Source organism: Strongylocentrotus purpuratus, unplaced genomic scaffold, assembly GCF_000002235.5.
Source record: "Strongylocentrotus purpuratus isolate Spur 01 unplaced genomic scaffold, Spur_5.0 spur5_scaffold_16, whole genome shotgun sequence".
Lineage (NCBI taxonomy): Eukaryota > Metazoa > Echinodermata > Echinoidea > Camarodonta > Strongylocentrotidae > Strongylocentrotus > Strongylocentrotus purpuratus.
In genome coordinates this window covers 18462587-18483274 of record NW_022145601.1, presented here as the reverse complement: position 1 = coordinate 18483274, position 20688 = coordinate 18462587, and the positions used below count along the sequence as shown (strand labels likewise).

Here is a 20688-nt window from a genome sequence, read left to right as displayed (position 1 = left end):
AAGAAGAAGAAGAAGAAGAAGAAAAGAACAAGAAGAAAAAGAAGAAAAAGAAGAAGAAGAAGTAGAATAAGAAGATTTTAAAAAAGGGGGAAAAGGGCGCCAACCCTGGCTATTAGCTGTCGTTCTATATTTATTTAAAATGATTACGTGCAAGCAGCATGTTCGTGTATCGGACATAATAGGGACTTTTAGATTTACATGGACTGATACGTGTGACGTCCATACAAGGCAGTGCATTAAAAGGACGTCGGCGTAGCAATCCACAATCTAAAAGTCCCCAATGACTACGAGATGACAGTGATAGACTGATTGAACAAAATGAAATTGATTGGTCAAATATATGCTGTAGGTCTATACAAGCACACAACAAACATGAATGAAACACGCCATGTGAGAGCATTATTAAAAATAGAGTGTAAGAGAAGATAAGTTGGGTTCTGGTCGAGCTAAATAATTGTGTATCAGAAACTGCATGTTTGGAAGCCTTCGGGAAAGATTGATTATTGAGTATACACAGGAATCAATGTATATTGTAAGGTTTGGGAATGTTTGAAATTAACAGATATTGACTCCATCATCTTACTGATAGTGACGCACTGCACAGAGAAGTGAGTATATGGGACTGCACATAAATTTGTCCAAACTGTTCGGGTATTTCTCTCCATATTCATGATATTTCGAATATGAGGGATTTCTAAGAGCTATCCCTCTTAGGAAACATTACATTTTTATTTATGATATTCTTCCAAACTAACATAAAGAGAATCAGAAAGCTCACATATTATTTTTCATCTTCATCCGAACTCAGTCTCGTCTTTAAAGGGGCACATTCCCGCCAGTGTATTTATCGGAACATGCCATCTGCGTAAGAGCCGTATTCTGTTGGTGTCAATAGGCAGCTATTGCACGCCCTCTGGAATACAGGGAACATGCTCCTTTAAACCATTAAAAACATATCAAGATGCTATCGATATTTGATGACATGCCATTTGGTTGGCAACCATCACATCCTTTGCTCATGCGCAGCACACCTTCCTGGAAAAGACCATCTTGATGACGTGTACAATCAATTAACGAATATGAATGAATGACATTCTATCGTTCTTGGCTTGGTGTGATGCTAAGCGATATAGCAAGCCTTTGGAACATGTGGGCGGTATTCTAATTTTTTCAAAGTGAATATTCATCTATCAAGCAATCCGAAATCAATCACGTGATGATATGTTAATGAGTGGTACATCATTTCTAGGAAAAAAAACATCTTGATGACGTGTACAAGCTGTCGGATCAATTAACGAATAAAAATGACATTCAAATGTCAATTGACATGGTTTGATGTTGAGCGATATAGCAAGCCTTTGGAAGCTTTATATTTTGATGTCGCAAATCAGTTCTATCTTCTACCTTTAAATATCAGGTTCAGATTCACATCTCCTTCGCAGCGCACATGATATCAAACGAGTTGACTTATGGGAGAAAATAGCCGTAGTCTCTACTCCAGCACAACATACTTTTTAATTAGCTGATTGGCAAGGTGATAGTTATAGACTTGAGCAAAGGGGGAGTAATAATAATAATAATAATAATAATAATAATAATTTTTCTATAGCACTATATTTAATTTAAAACTGATCAAAGCGCCTTACAGAAAAGATTGAGAAATATAAGTACGAAAAATGGCATGATTTGATTTGGTTTGGTTTAGTTTGGTTTGATTTGATTTGATTTGTTTTATTCATTAAACAAATAATTGTTTTAACCTTTTCGATATAAGAATATACATAGTCCTGTCTATTCCCTTATCTACAGAGAGCACTGCAATAGATTTGTATATTAAATGCAATTGTATAATTATGCTATTACTATTTAATTTCTTTTCAATTTAAATACGTAAATTGATGTACCGTTTTTATCTTACATGCTTGTTATCAGACTTGCTATATCTATGAATGAATTTGCAAATGATTGACACGACTCTAAATTAGACCACTCTTGTTTCCATTTGTACTTTTTACCTTGTATATAATATAAATGGATGAAAATCGATAAAAAAAAATGAATGATTTAATAGCGTGTAAAAGTCGCATTGAAAATAGGAAAGGGAACTTTTTACTTTCACCATGTTAATAGCATTGCACCATGCACCTGTCTCTCATATTATTAAGCACGCACACACTCATCAATCTGCAAGAATCTTCAACTGTGAAGGAGGTATAGACTTAACCCAAAGAAGAAGAAGAAGAAGGGGGCCTGAAATGAGACTACATTGTCAGATTTCGATCTAACTCAAGTCACCAGGCACAAATTAAACCCAGATGAGGGAGAGATAAGCTTCAATCGTGCTCAACAATACGGTCGCACCCAGAATACGTCCAGTGATCTAAAGAAGATGGGAACCGAGCGAGCTCATCAGTTTCTGGAATTTAAAATCTAAATTTCTCACTTGCCGACATGAGACACCGAATGGATAACATACGGTGCAAATATACCAATCCAGTCGTTAATTGAGGGTATGAGTAAACGGGGTGCCCCGATATATAACAGCATTGATAAGCTCAAATTTGCCCAACGAGCATGACATTTCCAGAATAAAATTTCTGTTGCAACTCTACTACCCTTGTTTTTTTTAAAGAAAGAAGGGGCCGTACATGAGAGCGGGATGCAAAATAATTGTAGAGAATCATGAAAGTCCGCAATATCTGTGAAGTGTAACATATAGAGCGGCTGTAACTATTTATTTTATTGGTGAGTGAGGGTTTTACCGGACCCTCACGTGTGTGTGCGTGTGGGTGTGTGTGCCTGTTTATAGAGGTGATAGATACATTACCACCTGTCTGGTTAGGTTGTATCATCTGACACGCGTCTGCCTTGCTAATTATTCGTGGTTTTTATGCGTTGGCGCTACATCCGGCCGCTCATGTCTCGAATACGGGGTAATTGAGTCCGAAGAAAAGGGAGGCATTCTCATTAAAGAAACCACCAACATCGGGAGAGGGACATTGTATTGATCATGTGGCCGTTTAGGTTACCTGGTAGGGTGTACCCCAATGGCGTAGCCCCGGAGTAGGGGAGGGCTCTGGAAGGGGCACTTACAAACATCAGTGAGATGAAGAGGGAGAGAAAGGGGGATGCAGAGGAACTCGGGGGAGACGAAGAGAGGGGGAGAGAGAGGGAGAGAGGGAGAGAGATAGAGAGAGAGATAGATAGAGAGAGAGAGAGAGAAAGAAAGAAAAAAAGAGAGAAAGATAGAGAGAGAGAGAGAGAGAGAGAGAGAGAGAGAAGGGGGGGGGGGGGGTAGGGATAAAATTAAGAACGTATAAAGAAAAAGGGAAAACCCCTTATGCATCCCGGATCAATTTCATCCAAATACAAACACCATTGTCCCTCCCAAATACTGGATTCAAGCTACGCCCTTTGCATACACTATTGCACCATGTACACCCTCCTTTATATGTCTTTTGTATTTGTTTAAACATTCGAACGATACAGTTATTTTCAAACCTCTTTCATTGATCAACATCCTTCAGAGTTTGGTTAATCAATAGGGCCGACAAACTTGATGAAATTGATATATCGCCTTGTAACATTATATCCGCCTTTTGTGGATATGTGGTGGCCTGTGGATGGATGAACATTTCAGATTATAGAGGCACATGCCCCTGTGCCCTTTTGTTGGTTGATGGCAATGTGAAATAGAGAGAAGGAGGAGAGAGGGGGAGAGAGAGAGAGAGAGAGAGAGAGAGGAGAGAGAGGAGAGGGGGAAAGAAAGGAGAGAGAGAGGAGAGGGGGAGAGGGAGAGAAAGAGAGAGGGAGAAGGAAGAGAAGAGAGAGAGGGGGCGGGGAGAGAGAGAGAGAGAGAGAGAGAGAGAGAAAAGGAGAGAGGGAGAGGGGGAGAGAGAGAAAGAGAAAGGGAGAAGGAAGAAGAAGAAGAAGAAGAAGAAGAGAGAGAGAGAGAGAGAGAGAGAGAGAGAGGAACATGAAATAAAGATAATAGGGCCCCTTCCATCCCAAATCAGTACTCTTGTTAAATCGCGTTTCTCCATCGACTACAGACGGGTGCCCCTATTTTGATGCTATAGTGCTCAATGGTTTGTCAGGTAGGGCTTCACCCCCAAAGTATCGGTTTCTGGACGCCCTCTTGGGTGGGTGAAGGATCTGACAATAACACTGCCAATCAAAGACACAGTTTGCAAAACAACAACAACAAAAACAACAACTACAACAATACCAACTCCGCAATTCGAACTGAATATCAGACATGTCTAAATTTTGAACAGAATGTTTGTTCTCCAGGGGTGTTTCACAAAGATCCGAAGTCAAACTTAATTCTAAGTTGGACTTAAACATTATGGAGAGCCATTAATTTTGTAGCCTTAAAATATAATATATTAAAAAGTGAAAGTATTTAAGACTTTTTATAAATTCCACATCAAGAACATGAAATATCCTTGATAATAGAAATTATGAATGATTTGAATCAACATTTTATGCCTTTTGGGCTTTTAAAATAACGTTTACAAAATATTCTCGAAGATGCTAACGGCTTTCCATAATTGTTAAGTCCAACTTAAAGCTATAAATTCAACTTAGGATCTTTGTGAAACACCCCCAGATTTGCCACGACTGCCAAATTCAATGTCGGCCACGATGTGTTCAGTATCCCTCTACTCAGCTGCACATCTTAGTTTCGTCCTAGAGAGCTAATCTTGAGCTCTGCTTTAAGGGCAAACGTAAGTCGAGAGAAACAGCTTACATTAATCACTTGATGTGTCACTCACTGGATGGGTTGCTTCTACCCCCAAACAAAAACAAAAAATAGAAATAAAATAAAAGTGACAATGTTTTGATGGAAATGAGATTCGTTTTAAGTTTATCTCACGATGAAACTGTGTGCTCCGTATTTTTGGTGCTTATTAATTTGTCAGTTTTTCCAGATTAAAATTCTCATCACCAAAATATGCAGCTTTATCTTCAGTATAAGTTTCTTATAATAATCATGAATGAGAATCTATTTTCCGTTATCATGAGAACTCGTGACAACTTTGAATTATTAACGTGCTAATTTTAAACAAGAAACGGAGGTATGGAGGTGTAGTGGTATAGGGGTTCATTCACTTGACTTTCCATGCAAGGGTTGAGGGTTCGAATCACAGCCCGGCACTAACATCCTTTGGCATAACAGTAATCCACATTTGCCACCATCCACCTGGATGCAAATGGTTAACCAGCAATGCTGAGATAATTACAGAGCCCGCAGGAAGAGAAAAATTAATAATGATGTAGGTACCCTGGGTAAATAGGAAATCATTTAATTTATTCATACATTATTTATTTTCATTTCATTTCATTTCATTTCATTTCATTTCATTTCATTTCAAATACATCAGAAGAATTCGAAATGACAAGATACAATCAAGAATTAACATAATAAAAAAGAATAAAGGCCTTATATGAGAGCCTATTTAAAGCCCCTCTGAACTACTTATAGCTACTTGGGCCTGTATATAGCAAACAATACCTAATTGGTGACCATTGGTCCCCCATGATCCCCTTTTTCTTATGTTAATTGAGAGCTGATTTGATGAGATAACCACCTCTCATTGACCATGCAGGGAGGTCTAATCCCTCCTGACAAAAGTAGTGCAGAGGGGCTTTAAACGAAAGAAAGGGAAAATAATCATCCATGGCATTTCTGTATTGGGCTTCAGTTCTGAATGTGAATAAATAAATATCAGTGCATGTATAATCATCAGACATTCCCGGGGAAACATTCTCCTATACGTGCGTCACATGCCCAGGTATTCAGTTACACTAATGCATCCCCTCAGAACATGATTTCCGTATCCATGACAACATGGGCCTGAGCACATGGAAAATGAAATGTACACAGTGTAGAATAAATTTAAGCCTTCGCGCCAAATCGATAAGTCTCACTCATGTCACATCTCAAGCACTCGCGCTGGCCCGCGGGTTGCCCTCTGTTTGCGTATAATGATTGGAAGGCGGTTTATTGAATTGAATTGATTTTAATTTCTTCTGCAACATGCAAACCAACTTTCTCTTTAGCGATACAACATATACAAAATATACCCAATGTTTTAACGTGTATACGATATAGTAATAATAGAAATGTTGATATTAACACAAAATATAACTGCATGATTAATTAAACACACTGCCAATAATCATTCACTGCACTACTTATTACTGCCCCACTGCACTACTTATAGCTACTTGCACCCTCTATATAGCAGATAATGCATAATCGGTGACCATTGGTCCCCCATGGTCCCCTTTTTCTTATGTTTATTGAGAGCTGATTTGATGAGATAGGCCACCTGGCAGTGACCATGCAGGGGGGGGGGGGTCTAATCCCTCCTGGCCAAACTAGTGCAGAGGGGCTTTAAATAAATGTAGCAGAAGAAGGGCTATCACTATAAACGCTTGCTTGATAGCGTGATAGCCCAGGGTGGGGTGGGGGAGGGGGTGATACCCCCACACAAACTGGTGATGATGATGATGATGATGATGGTAATAATGTTGGTGATAAGGATGATAATGAAAATGAAAATAATTATGATGATGTAAATATGTCTGGCACAGAAAACTTATATAAATATACGGGAGTTATGAAATATGGGGATGAATGTTTATAGAAATTCGGAAATACTATTGAATATAAATTTCAGCACTGGGGAAAGATCAAACTATGTACTCTGACAGAAATGCTTCCTACGCATTGAATTTAGGGTTTCACATGATTTTATTGTGTCTAGGAGAGCATTCCATATATCTAGACCATGCACGATGTCTTCTTGATTTATGCAGGATCAATAATTCAGGATTTTTCAAATGAAAGTTTAATGAATTCCGACTTGGGTAAGATTGGGAAGTGTTTTTTAATACAAAGAAATTCTTAAAATATAGGGAGGGGGAGGGGAGAAATAGGGCTTAGATACGTCCGAGATGTATTAAGCGCTATAATAAAAGCTGAATATAATATCATTATTATTAGGCAGGGAGGGGGGGGGGGGGGGGGGGGGGGGGGGTGAGAGCTGCCGCTCCCGAGTACCCTAAAGTTCCGATATCCGGACAACCACAACTTCATATTTCGGGTAGCGAAATTGATGAGGCGCCCGAACATTGTCAATATTCGCTCGCTTGTAAAATTTGAATCTTTATGATGACGTGCAATGGAATACTCAAATATCGTTACGTTCGAGCAGCGAGATGCCTGAAACTTAAATCACATTATCTACGCTAGAGTAGTTAAAAGGCGAAATATTATGTGTATAATATTTAAAGGGAAAGTCCACCCCCAAAATAAGTTTGTTTCGATAGAGGCAGAATAATAAGAAAATCAGGTGAGTTAAAGTTTGAGCAAATTCTGAATGAAAATAAGAAAGTTATGAATTATTGAAGTTGTGATCAATCAAATACAAATTGGCAATTCTGTGACTTATTATACGAGCTCTCCTTCATTTGCTTTGTGCATAATATTCCATAAAATCATGTTTTCTTCGTTATTGATGACGGAATATATACTTGTTCCTTGCAGGGGGAGTATAGAAACATATTTGCAATTATTATATTTAGGGTGCATGTATGGTTGAAATTTTTCTTGAGGGAAAATGAAAATTTTAGATTTTTTTAGTACTGAGCAAATGGAAGTTGAGCTCGCATGATACGTCATAGAGTTGCCAATTTGTGTTTGATTGATCACAACTTCAAAAATCCTAACTTCCTTATTTTTAATCGGAATTTGCTCAAACTTTCACTGACTTGTTTCTCTCATTTTTCTACTCCTATTAAAACTAACTTAATTTCAGGGTGGACTTCCCCTTTAACCATGAATGTGTCTTTTTCTTCGCTTCTCTTGCATGAAACGCGAGGGTGGATTTTCGGGAAAGCAACATCAGTCTACCTCACCTCACGAAAATTTACGCCCGATTTGGGAGGGGGAGGGGAAGGGGAGGGGGCGCGGGTAGTAAGAAGAGAAGGGTAAAGGGAAGATGGAGGGCAGTGGAGGGGGGGGGGGCACAAAGGGAAAAGAAAGAGATGGGAGAAGAAATAAATGAGAATTCTTTGTGCAGATAGAGAGGTGAAAACATCGCATGTTAACACAAAAATATGAGACAACCATCAACAAGGGATATGAATAAAGTAAACTATATGCATGTAAACTGTGATTGATTTTTAATGTGTCTGGAAAGGAATTGTTGTCTCGGGATATGCTCAATCAAATATTTACTACTGTTATCACGAAAGGACTGCAACTAAAACGAGCTTTGAATGTATATTCTGCACCGATTTATAACTAGAAACGTCTGAAGACCTCTTTGCGTTGCCTCTCATCTGTCGGAATATTAGAAAGCTCTTTTAGCTTTGACTTTTTGTTCCTGGTTTAAAATGTACGAACATAATAATTATAAAGGAATCGGATTGCTTCATTTAAAATGAAAGACTGGGATAGTATACAAGTTTAGACGGAAGAGGGAATGGTGGGGAGGAGAGAGAAGGAGAGAGAGAGAGAGAGGGGAGAGAGAGAGAGAGAGAGAGAATATGGGAAATGAAGGAAGAGAGAGAGAGATAGAGAGAGTAGAGAGAAAGAGGGAGAGAGAGAGAGATAGAGAGAGTAGAGAGAAAGAGGGAGAGAGGGAGAGAGAAAGATAGAGAGAGAGAGAGAGAGAGAGAGGTGATGAGGAAGGGAGAAGGAATGTATACGTGTTTTTATTCACACAATTAGTGTTTATGACCAAAATAAGTCACCTGTTTTGATATTATTTTGATATGAACTTGAACTTCATAATTTGAACTTGAACTTCATAAATGAAACACACCCACACATAATATATGACAACGTCATTAGAATAATACCCAGTGATTTGTTTTCCTTCGCAAATCACTTTGCAGTTGACGTTTAAAAAAAAGAAGACGGTCTATTGTCATAGAAGTTGTTCCCTTCATTATTTGCTGTTTTTCCAACCTCGGTCGCCTCTAAACGCGGCCAGTTAGTCCAATTTACGAAGGTACCGGAGTAATAACAACCTGATGAAGACCGCAATGAATGAGGAGAAAAGAAACGGCGATCGAGTGCTGCAATCTTAACGTCATTATAGAGCGACGCATGCGATTGAATCTTGGAGCCTAGAGACTTTCCCAATTGGCGTAGCTAGGGTTCTTAAATTATGGAAGTGGAGGGGGGGGGGGGGGGTAGAACATGCGAGCTGTGTCGAAAAATGTGGCGACAGAATATTAAGTGTCTATAACCCTCCCCTTAAGATCCCCTATTTGGGGCAGGTGGGACATGTGGAAAAGAAATAAAGAAGAAAGAAAAAGGAAATGTTTGAACTTCTAAGGTTAAATACTACAGTGTGAATCAAACAAAAGTTTACACCTAGAAAATTGCTAATTATTTTTAAAATCATCTATGAACGGTAAATTATTATACCTCTTTTGAAAGAGTGTTTTATCCCAAATCATTTGGCATCATATTGTGTGGTATGTGTTCACGCTTGGATGAACAGGCGGCATTGTTTGTGAGAGTGCAAAAATCGACTTGCGCCAAAGTTGCTTATGTGATGTTTGAATAAAACAATTGGGATTTTGGTATTAATTCGGTCTTTGCAGATCCAAATAGCATCCCTAACAAAATTGATCATGCCACACATATCAAATATCGAATATCAACGAACATTGTGTGCGCGCGTGTGTGTGTGTGACTTTGCTTCTGCAAAAAGCATATGCAATGCATTTCATTTGATACATTCAATTCATTCTCTCACTCCGCTAATCCCATATGTAGGCATCACTTTGGCGCAAGTCGATTTTTGCACTCTCGCAAACAATGCCTCCTGTTCCTCCAAGCGTGAACACATACCACACAAAAATGATACCAAATGATTTGGGATAAAACTCTCTTTCATAAGATGTATAATAATTTACTGTTCATAGATGATTTCAAAAATACTAAGCAATTTTCTAGGTGTAAACTTTTTTTGACTCACACGGTATACTTTAGTTGAGTTTGAATGGTTTTCTACTCTTATTATTTCACAAGTTTTCACTCATACACACACACAACATCAACACAAAGGTAGTTTAAATTTGAGTATAGCATATCCAAATTTATTTACAAGGATATAATTGAGTATTTGTAATTTTTTAAACAAAATATATCGGAGGTTCAATTGTTAGAATCCAGTTTGAAGGCGACCTCAGAAATGATTTCATCTAGAAAAGTTGTTGCAATGATAAAATCACTTTCGATTGTTTGGTCTCTACCATTGATAAGTTCGTATTCATCTTTGGTGAGGGAGATATCAAGTATGACGTCACTGCTGTCGTCATTGAAAAGATCATGGGTGTAGTATGTCAAATCGGTGACTGTCGTAAACGTGTCGTTATCGTCTTCATTGTCGGTTGTAATGCTGGACACGTCTGTGAAACTGTCATTGTCCATTTCGTCCATGAATCTGATCAAACTAGAAGTAGTGTCAGAAAACAATGAATCGTTATCATCTTCATGATGAATCTCGATCAAGACTTCATTATGGAGCTGACAGCAGTCAGATGCGATACTTGTTTCGTCATCGTTATCATCGTCGACGTCGTTGTTATCGCTGTCGTTTTGCTTTGAAGCGATGATTGGGTAATACGTGATGCTTGGGAAGCCCTCTTCCGAACTCCACAATGATGTCGAGTCACTGAATGTATCGTTGATATTACATGTAGTAGAGTGGAACTGTGTTTGAACGAAGAAAAAGAATTATACGAGATGAGAGCTGAATATTGTGTAATAGCTTTAAAATTGCATACAGAGAGGCGGACAAACCAATACGGAGAGAGAATATTGTATATTCGGAGAGAGAAGATTAAAATGAAAATCTAATTAAAGCAGGAGAACGAAAGGCGCGTGAGAGCAAAAGAATGATTTAATTCCAACTATGATTGTCTTGGTTGAATAAAACTTTTACGAATATTGAAGAATTGGGTTTTAATAGAATTCTTACCATTTTGAGGGCTTCTGCTGTCAAAACATTACTTCGGTTGGCTGTACTGTCATCCTCGGTGGCTGTAATTAAATAAATACCACCCAAAAAATAAAATCGTAATTTTCAAAGTTGCTATAGAAAATAATGATAGAACAAAGCTGAACAGTGAATGGTGGTCAAAAGAGTACCACCCTATTTTTGGGTCGTGCTCGACGAAGCTTTGGAGTTTGGTAACTACAGAAACAATAAATCTGATTTACATTAAGACACTGTTAAAATGTGAATAATGTGTTTATGTGTTTAATAAGGTATATGACCATTGGGGGAGCTTTAGGAAAATATTCCTACCTGACAAGAGACAACACAGTCTCCTCATACTCTTTCCCATTCTCTTTCGAAGTCGGGCGAAAAATCGTCGCTTACGAGAAGATCGGCGAGCCATTTTTCTTTGAGATATAAAGACAGGAGCAGAGCAAACGTCTTTAATGCAAGGGGAATTCATAAAGAATGAATCTCTTGTAGGTAATGCGTTACTAATGTAAACACAAAACTTGCGCATTCCATTGTTACGTATGATTTTTGGAGTAGGATTTTAGTAACGCGTTCCTGATTGGTCAAAAGTTTCTTCTCGAACGCATTGGTGATGAGTATACATTATTACGTAGGTCAATGCGCGTAAATGTGTGAGAGGGCTTTTCCTATAGGTTGAAGTGAATGCACGCGATGACCTCACATTATGATTGTGTAGGTTTTGTCCATCATAAACTGCCAAAAGCATGAAAGACAGTGGCGGCAGTGACTGCAGGGGGCAGAGGTGGTACGTGCCCCGGGCGGCCCTTAGAGGAGATGAACAAAATCCGCAAAAAACTACAGGTGCAAAACACGAAGAAAAAAAAACGAAAGGAAAGGGGAGAAAGGAAAGACAAGATTATTAAGATAATAGGAATTATAATTATGCGCTCCCAATACGTTAGATGTTGTGTGGGTTTACAATAAAATCTTTTGCTAAAACTCAGTCGCTTCACTCTCTCACATAATTCTGTTACACTAGGATCTCGTTATTGCGAAACCCAATATAGTCTACAATCAGTGATTCTAGATTGATAATTTTGGTTTTTAATATAATTATATCTCGTTGCTTTGCCCCAAATTCGCCAACGAATTTGACAGCAAAATTTCATTTAAATTGTATCATAATGTGAAAGAGGACGTCATTTAAGATACACTTCTGGAAAGATTTCCCCCCAAATAATGTGTTTAAAGTCGAATATTAATAAAAGAATACAACATTTAGGTTCTCGTAGTAATCATGAATTTTGTATTTTAAATGACATCCTATTTTATATTATGTTACAACTTAAGTGAATTTTTTCCTATCAAATTTGTGGGGCTCCCAACAGTTTAGAGGGGCTTTAACTACGGATGTACAGTAAACTAGTCTTTTACCATATTAAAGTGTTCAATAGACTTTGTTTGTCTAAATGCTTGACATCCCAATGATTTATTTATTTTTATGGAGAAAAAAAATTATTAAAAAAAAAAAAAAATGGGGAAAAAAAAAATCAAAAAAAGACACACAAAAATTGAAATTGTTTTAGAACCTCCCCTTTTTAATCATTTTTTTTTTGTCGCCAAATTATTATAAAATCTCAAGAACATTTTTTGTTTGTTGAATACAATTTGGTTCTTGCCCAACAGCATTGCATGTGCTCAGTGCATATGGAGAGCTATCAATACTCTGATGTGCCTTGGAAATAATTCTTCTGAGTTTATTTTGTCTCTTCAATTACAGCAACTAGTTCATCGAGCCACAAACGAATGCTTGAAGATGAGACACGAATGCTTACATTCAGTCTAGATAAACATTAGGTTAAATCGGATCATTTGACGGGAAAGAATCGGCTCCTTGGAAATTTGAGGTTTTGGTAATGACGCGATGGCGAAGACAACTCCGGGGTACATCTGAAGGAGGGGCAAGAGGGAAATTTTGTTGCCCCTTCTGACAGACTTCCGACCAAGGAAAAGGAAATGCAGCCACGTTTTAATTAGAAATTAGAAGGTTAGAGAATCACTGGCAATCAATAAGCCTAATGGAACGCACAAAATGTAGTCTTGAGGTTCTACTTTCTTCTCAAGATACTCCCATCTGCATCACAAACCTGGGGGGTGTTTCACAAAGATCCTAAGTCGAACTTAACTCTAAGTTAGACTTAAACATTACGGAGAGCCATTAGTAGCCTTAAAAGCGAAAATTCAAGTATTTAAGACTTTTATTATTAAGAATATGAAATCTCCTTGATGATAGAAAATATGAATGATTTGAATCAACATTTTATGCCTTTTTAATAACTTTTCTAAAATATTTTCTAGACACTGTCCACAATATTATTGTTAAGTGCAACTTAGAGTTAAGTTCAACTTAAGATCTTTGTTAACACCCCCAGGGCCCTTAAAAAGTGACTCTCCTAATGAAAGATATTGGACCACAGTTGCGCCCCTCCTGGTGGAAAGAAGGTCTGGATATGCCACTGCGTCGGTGACGAATCCCATGGAATAATATGGCTTATTTCCCGCCGTCTCTGTAGGCGTCACGATCCATGATGATTAGCGTGATCAGTGACGTGGACTCTTTATTCTTCCTCTTCAAAAACCCACAAGAAAACAATAAAAGAATGGAATACGTGAATGAAAATGATGATGGCTGGAGAAGTGCAGATAAAGGGGTCAAAGAGGAGGAACTGAAAAAGCTGTTGAAACTTTATATATCAATTTGAAATCCAACTACCACATAAGTCTGTGAATATTGATGTGCATCCCCTCTTTCTTTTCTCTTCTTTTTTCTGTCTTTTCCCGCTTTTACCAATATTTTGTTCCTCCATATTTGTATCATTATGTATCCTTTGAGGGTAGTCATACTATCAAGCTTTGCTTATTTTGTCAACCCTCCTGTTTGATGTTCTAGATTAGTTATACCCAGCCTTACTTTATTCTACATATATTCTTTTGTCATGTGTAAATTTGCAATATTTGTTTGTTACATATTTGTAAAAATGCAAAATAAAAAGAAAATCAAACAGAAATAAATAAATCAAATCAAACCAAATCAAATCAAACTTTCCGACTCCTTGCAAGGCTTGCATATCCCTAAATCCATTGATCATGTTCATATTTTGGAACGCCCCTACTTTTAAAATCCTTTTTTTTGGTGGTGATTTTTGCACTACGCAACATAGATCGTATCAATCAGAGACATATCTTTCTCACTCTCTCCGTCTCTCTCTCTCTCTCTCTCTCTCTCTCTCTCTCTCTCTCTCTCTCTCCCTCCCCCTCTTTCTCATCCCTTTCCCTCCTCTCTCTCTCTTTCTCTCTCCCTCTCCCCTCCCTATCTTTTCCATATCCTTCTGCATTCCCCCTCCCCCTCTCCCCCTTTCCTTCGCTCTTTCCCCTTCTCTCTTTCTTCCTCCTTCCTTTTCTTTTCTCTTTAGTTCTCCTTGTATCTCTCTCTAAAACCTCCCCTCTCTCAAGCCCCCTCTCCCGTTCTTTCTCAATTTCTCTCTAACACGGAGCTAGAGGGAAATAAAGCAGCCGGTTTTAGAGAAAGTTTTGATCGTGTATGTAAGGACCTAACCCTAACACCATACCTTACCCTAGCCCAAACCCAAGGCTAAACCTAACACTATGTGTCAACCTTGAAATGCAATGCTACCCCCTCCTTAATTCTAACACCGTCACAGTGTATACATCCCTATTGTGGGAGTACTGCGCATGCGTACTAATCATAAGATTATGGATTAATGACGAGCAATAATAAAGTCCCTACTCACGAAAATTCAATAGGGGGTATAGCAGACTCATCTAAAAATGAATTAATTTTTCATTAAAGTGAACATGGCGTATCTAGGGTAGGAAAACATCGAGACTGTTATTTTTGTCCGCTTTGGTCACGGAACGCAGCTCACCCTTTCTCTTTCTTCTTGTATAAGAGCGCTGTCAAATGCTGTCATAAGTAGGTCATGCGATGCGATGGAATCTTATAAGTAATCAATTTCTTGATTGGCAAAGTGTGTAATTTGGTTCTTTTGAATCGAGTTTTTGTTAAAACTTGGTTATAAGAAGAATGAGAGGGAAGCAGAGAGGGAGGGAGGGAGGGAGGGAGGAAGAGAGAGAGAGAGAGAGAGAGAGAGAGAGAGGGAGATAGAATGAGAGGGAGGGGGTCATTCGATAAAATAGTAATATATTTCTATATATAACATAATAGAGCTAGAGTGAGTGACAGAGTGAGTGAGAGAGAGAGAGAGAGAGAGAGAGAGAGAACGAGAGCAAGGGGACGATACAGTTGGGGAGAGAGCAAGGAGAAAGGAAGATCGGATATGGGGGGGGGGAATAAAGAAAGAAAACAATCGAGAGACAGAGAGAGAGAGAGAGAGATAAACAGATGGAGAGAAAAAGAAAGAAAGACGGGTGGAGGAAGGGAGAGGATGAGGGAGAAAGGGAAAGACAAGGAGGAGAAGTAATAATTGCCAGGAGGAAGTTAAGGAGATATAACTAAATGAGCACAAATTCCAAATACAATGGCGTCACTAATCATAATAATTGAAACACTGAGAATTGATTCAAGGGGGAAAAGTAATAATTGCCAGGGGGAAGTTTTGGAGATAGAACTTAATGAACACAACTTCCAAATACAATGGCGTCACTAATCATAATAATTGAAACACTGGGAATTTATTGAATTACTCAGTGAAATTACGATACATTTTACCGAACGCAACCACCCTACAGCCCTTACAACATAAATGTTTCAAAATGGCGCCCCATTTACAAATACTTCTTATATCATTTGGCGGAATAATACCAAATAAAAAAAATCAAGTAAAAATCTAGATGAAACTAATTTGATGGCTATTTTCGGAATCGTCAGCGCTGTCCGATACAACCTCGTGAGGGCTTTGGTTAATCTAAACAAATATATACAGGCTATCTTTCTTTTTAAAATTTTGTATATGCCATCATCTTAATGAGGTACTGATTCATTTATAATTACTGTATGGCTTCTTCAAGCTTTAATGATGAATCACTATTCTGAAGAAAATATTTCCGATTTATATTTGAGTTGTGTTAGACACCTACAGTTAACAACTAAATTATTCATACCCTTATACCAAGTTATATATAACTTGGTATGAGTATATGAATGATTTAGTTTATTTATAAACAAATTCAAAGTCCCAGCTCAAAGCTGATAAATCTTGAATTTACAAATAAAAATGCAAATAGTAAGATGTAAAAAAGGCAAACACAAAATTGAGACATTGAGTAGTGAAATTGTGGCTGTCGTATTATCAAGCAATCTGCTTACAATGACAGTCCTTCTTCCGCAAATCATTGTTATAATGTTTGAGGAAATTTATTATTTATGACAGTTTATCATTTCGTTTTTGAAAATAACAATTTATATAGGCTATATATGTATTTGTTTATTTATGATTCATTGTCAGAAAAATACTTATTGTACTTTACATCATTATTGTTATCGAAAAACCGTGTACTTACATGAATGCAGAAGAAAATCAAATCAAATCAAAATCAAATTGATATAAAAGGATTAAAAAGAAGAAGAAAAATAAAAAAAAAAAGAAGAAGAAGGGAAAAATAAGAAGAAAAAAGGAAAAAGAAGCCCCCCATTTAAAATCCTTGATTCACCACAATGCATGTCGTATGAAAGGTTTCCATAGTAACACTGTCAACTTACATCTCCGAATAACTCACGTTTGAGCCTTAAGATAAGAGCACTTAGTTAATGATTAACCAAGAGAATAAGATGGGTTGCAAGACGGAGAAAAAGGCTTTTACGAACAATTCGTAATTGATTTTCTTCTAGACATAGTTGAATGCATCAGAGGAATAGTTTGTCCCGAGGATTGAAGCTGTAATTTTGAAAACTAATTCGCATTTTAAAAGAGCAGTATCACAAACTTAAAGATAAAAACAGAAAGGGTTGGAAAGAGAGAGACAGAGAAAGAGAAGAAAAGAGAGAGAGGGAGAGTGAGAGAGGGGGAAACGTCAAATGGAGGACGAGAGAGCATTATCGTGAGACAATGAGCATTGCTAGAGAGAATTCATGAATGGCTGGCCGCAATAATGGGTGATAATGAAAAAATATAATTGAGAGATTGATAGGGAGATGATGAGTTGGATATTAAGGAGAAGAAAAGAGAGATAGAGAGAGAGAGGGGGGCTCAAAGGTAGATAGATGCATAGATAATGGGAAAGTGAAAGAGAGAGAGAGAGAGAGAAGATAAGACTTAGCTATTTATGGAGAGCGAGGAAGAGAGGGGGAAGAGGGTTTGAGGACGGAGAGGGAGAGAGAGAGGGTTGGATAGGTAGCCGCGAGAAAAAGAAGAGGGGTGATGTATGCTTCAGCGGTTCCGATTCAGAACATAGCCCCCAAAATCAATATCGCCCTGACAGTTCGCGGTCGAAAAAAATCAGCGCGGTCGGCTGGGCGTTCTATAGAATCTATAACATGTCTAAAGCCCCTATTGACTAAAACTTGACATTGATATCAAGTGGGAGAATTCCCTACTTTTTTTAATCATTCTCCTTTTCCCCTCTTCTAACTGATGTCCTTTCCCCCTCTTCCAACTGACGTTGGTCTCTGTTTCATTAAAACCTCGCATTCGTATAGTTCATACCTCCCCTTAAATACTCAAATGCTTATTGCTGCTATATTTATTTTGACAATCCGCGAGGATTTTTGGAATACTCTTTGATATGGTTTTACTTCTGTTCAAACTCTTATCATTTTTGTGCCCGCAGCAAAATTAGTCACGGTAGATTTATTTCTCTCTCTTTAAATCTCATGAATGTAATATCATATGACTGTTTCACAATACCTTATCCACGAGGGAGATTCATTTCGAATACTTATATTGTCTGGCTCCCAATCCGAGAGATTATTCCGACTTCAATGCTTTAAGTCGGATGTCATATCAATTCACGTACTCCTCCCATCTAATTCTCAAATCCCATGCTTCTTCTTTCTCTCTCCCTCTAACACTTCCTTTTCCCCTCTTCACTCTATTCATATCTTACTTCATTTTCTCTCTTTTTTCTCTTTCTCTCTCTCTCTTTCCCTCTCTCTCTCTCAGTCTGACCCTCAAACTCTCTCTCTCTCTCTCTCTTTCTTTCCCACTCTTCCCCGTTCTCTCTCCGCTCTCTCTTTCTTTCTCTCTCTCTCCTTCTCTACCCCTCCGTCTCTCTTTCTCTCTGCTACATGTGCATTCTCGCAACCCCTCTTCATTTCTTTCTACATTTCTCTCAGCCACCGGGGGGGGGGGGGGGGGGGGATGTTTCACGAAATCGTCAGAAGTACAAGTCAACCGACATTCCTATGAATCGCGTGTATTGAGATAAGCACGTTTCCAATAGGATGACGGTTTCGAGAAACTGGCCCCTGGTTACTATATTATCACCCTCTCTCTGTGTCGTTCTCTCTTCTTTTTCTTTCCCTCTTGCTAGGCCTCTTACCATCTCTCTGTCCCATCTTATCTTCCCAGCTTTTTCTATACATTTTCCCTTTCATTATTCTTTTTGACATTCGTTATCTCTTGTCTATCGCATCATCTAACAATAATATTAATATTCAGTTCTTGTATAATTATATAGCGCATAATAAATTACGGAATAACGTCTCTATGCGCTTTCAAAGAGCTTTGCAAATTATTATCCTATACCTTTAGCTCCGGCAGCCGCTATCACGCACAGTGCATTTCAAGGAATAATCCTACCAGGTACCCATTTACCTCACCTGGGTTGAGTGTGGAAAATGTAGATTAATGTGTTGCCAAAAGGACACCAATGCCATCATTAACCCAATCTCTCTTGATAAAAGTAAAGATACGATACTGTTTTTGTGTACTTATCTTCCCTTAGGCATCAGGATTTTCACCTCTTAATTTGAATTTCTTATTCTCATAAATTCCTTTTGTCACGTTTAAATTTCACTCTCGAGGTATCTGTTACTTTCTTTGTGAATCAACGTCTCTGAATTCCCTTACCAAAGTGTCATTCTCCTTTTCTCCAAAAGTATATAAACTCGATATCTATGCACTGTTTCGTAAGGTCCACTCACCTCCAAAGATGTACTCTTCTTTTGTTCTTAAAGGCCCACTGCACTACTTGTAGCTACTTGCGCCCTCTATATAACAAACAATGCCTAATCGGTGACCATTGGTCCCCCATGATCCTCTTTTTCTTATGTTAACTGAGAGCTGAGTTGATGAGATAACTACCCGTCAAGTGACCTTGCAGGGCAGTCTAATCCCTCCTGTAAACTACGGCAGATAAGCTTTAAATGATTCCTTTTCTGACGCAGTCTGCTACCCTCCGACTCGCTGCCTTTGTCCACCTGTCTCACCCTCTATTTTCTCCTCTCCACACTCATCCCTCTCTGTCTCTTTGTCTCTCTCTGTCTCTCTGTCTCTCTGTCTCTCTATCTCTTTCTCTGTCTCTTTCTCTGTCTCTCTCCCTCTCTGTCTCTCTCTCTCTCCTTCTGTTTCCTGTTTTATCAGCTCATATCATCACCATCATTACCCAACCAATAAGTCCTCTACCCCTCAAAGCCCGTCTGTACTAGTTTGGCCAGGAGGGATTAGACCACTCTGCTGGTCACTGACAGGTGGTTTTCTCATCAACTCAGCTCTCAATTAACATAAGATAAAAAGAAAAGGATCATGGGGGACCAACGGGCACCACTGAGGCATTGTTTTCTATAAAGAGGGAGCAAGTAGCTACAAGTAGTGCATGGGGCTTAAATTTCAAGTTTCACGTAGTATCCTTCTCGCCCTCCAATTCATAATTTTCCTGTATCATGCTACGAAATTACACATCCAGTCGTTTTTCTCTCAAAGAAACCTTTAAAAAGCAGTTCGTCTCTGAATGAACTAAATTGGAACAGATTTAAGGCGAAACCATTAAACAGCTGCAATGACCCATAATGAAGCAAGGTTATGTCGTATACAGTGGCGGAGTCAGTAGTGTCTGCATGCGGAGAGGGGGTGGTGGGGGTAGGGCGGGGGGGGGGGGGGGGGGTTAATCTCGCGAGGTAGTCCACTATCCATGGAGGATGGAGGGGAGGGGGAGGCGGCTCTCTCTTTACTTTCTTTACTTAGATGATATAGGGTAAAGAACACATTTTCTTGTTTAACATGATGATAAAATGAGAAGAGAAGATGGGGTTGTGGTGGAAATGATATAACAGGGAGTTGAATTTTCATCCAAAGGGTGCTTATTTAAAGGCCCACTACACTACTTGTAGCTACTTGCGCCCTCTATATAACAAACCATGCCTAATCGGTGACCATTGGTCCCCCATGATCCTCTTTTTCTTATGTTAACTGAGAGCTGAGTTGATGAGATAACCACCTGTCCAGTGACCTTGCAGTGCAGTCTAATTCCTCCTGTAAACTATGGCAGATACGCTTTAAGCCAAAATATATAATTTCCTCTCCCGGAAAGAGAGAAAAAAGAAACATAATAGTGAAGAGACAAATTTATTACATTTAGCCTTCCAAGATTCGCTCAAACAATTCAAACAAAATTGAATATGTGTCGAAAACGAGTTATAACAAGATCAAGATCATACAACATTGTATGTAAAACATGATAATCTATAATGTATGTTTCTTTTAAA

The 20688-nt window shown here is 38.4% G+C and overlaps 1 protein-coding gene across 1 annotated transcript in view; it reads right to left on the bottom strand.

The window, feature by feature from the left end:
• Positions 1-10462, bottom strand: part of LOC115918705 (calsyntenin-1-like) — a 63330-nt gene extending 52868 nt beyond the window's left edge. The window contains exon 1 of the mRNA XM_030987441.1: positions 10285-10462. Coding sequence (XP_030843301.1) covers positions 10285-10462 — 178 coding nt within the window. The remainder of the gene's footprint in view (positions 1-10284) is intronic.
• Positions 10463-20688: the final 10226 nt, after the last annotated feature.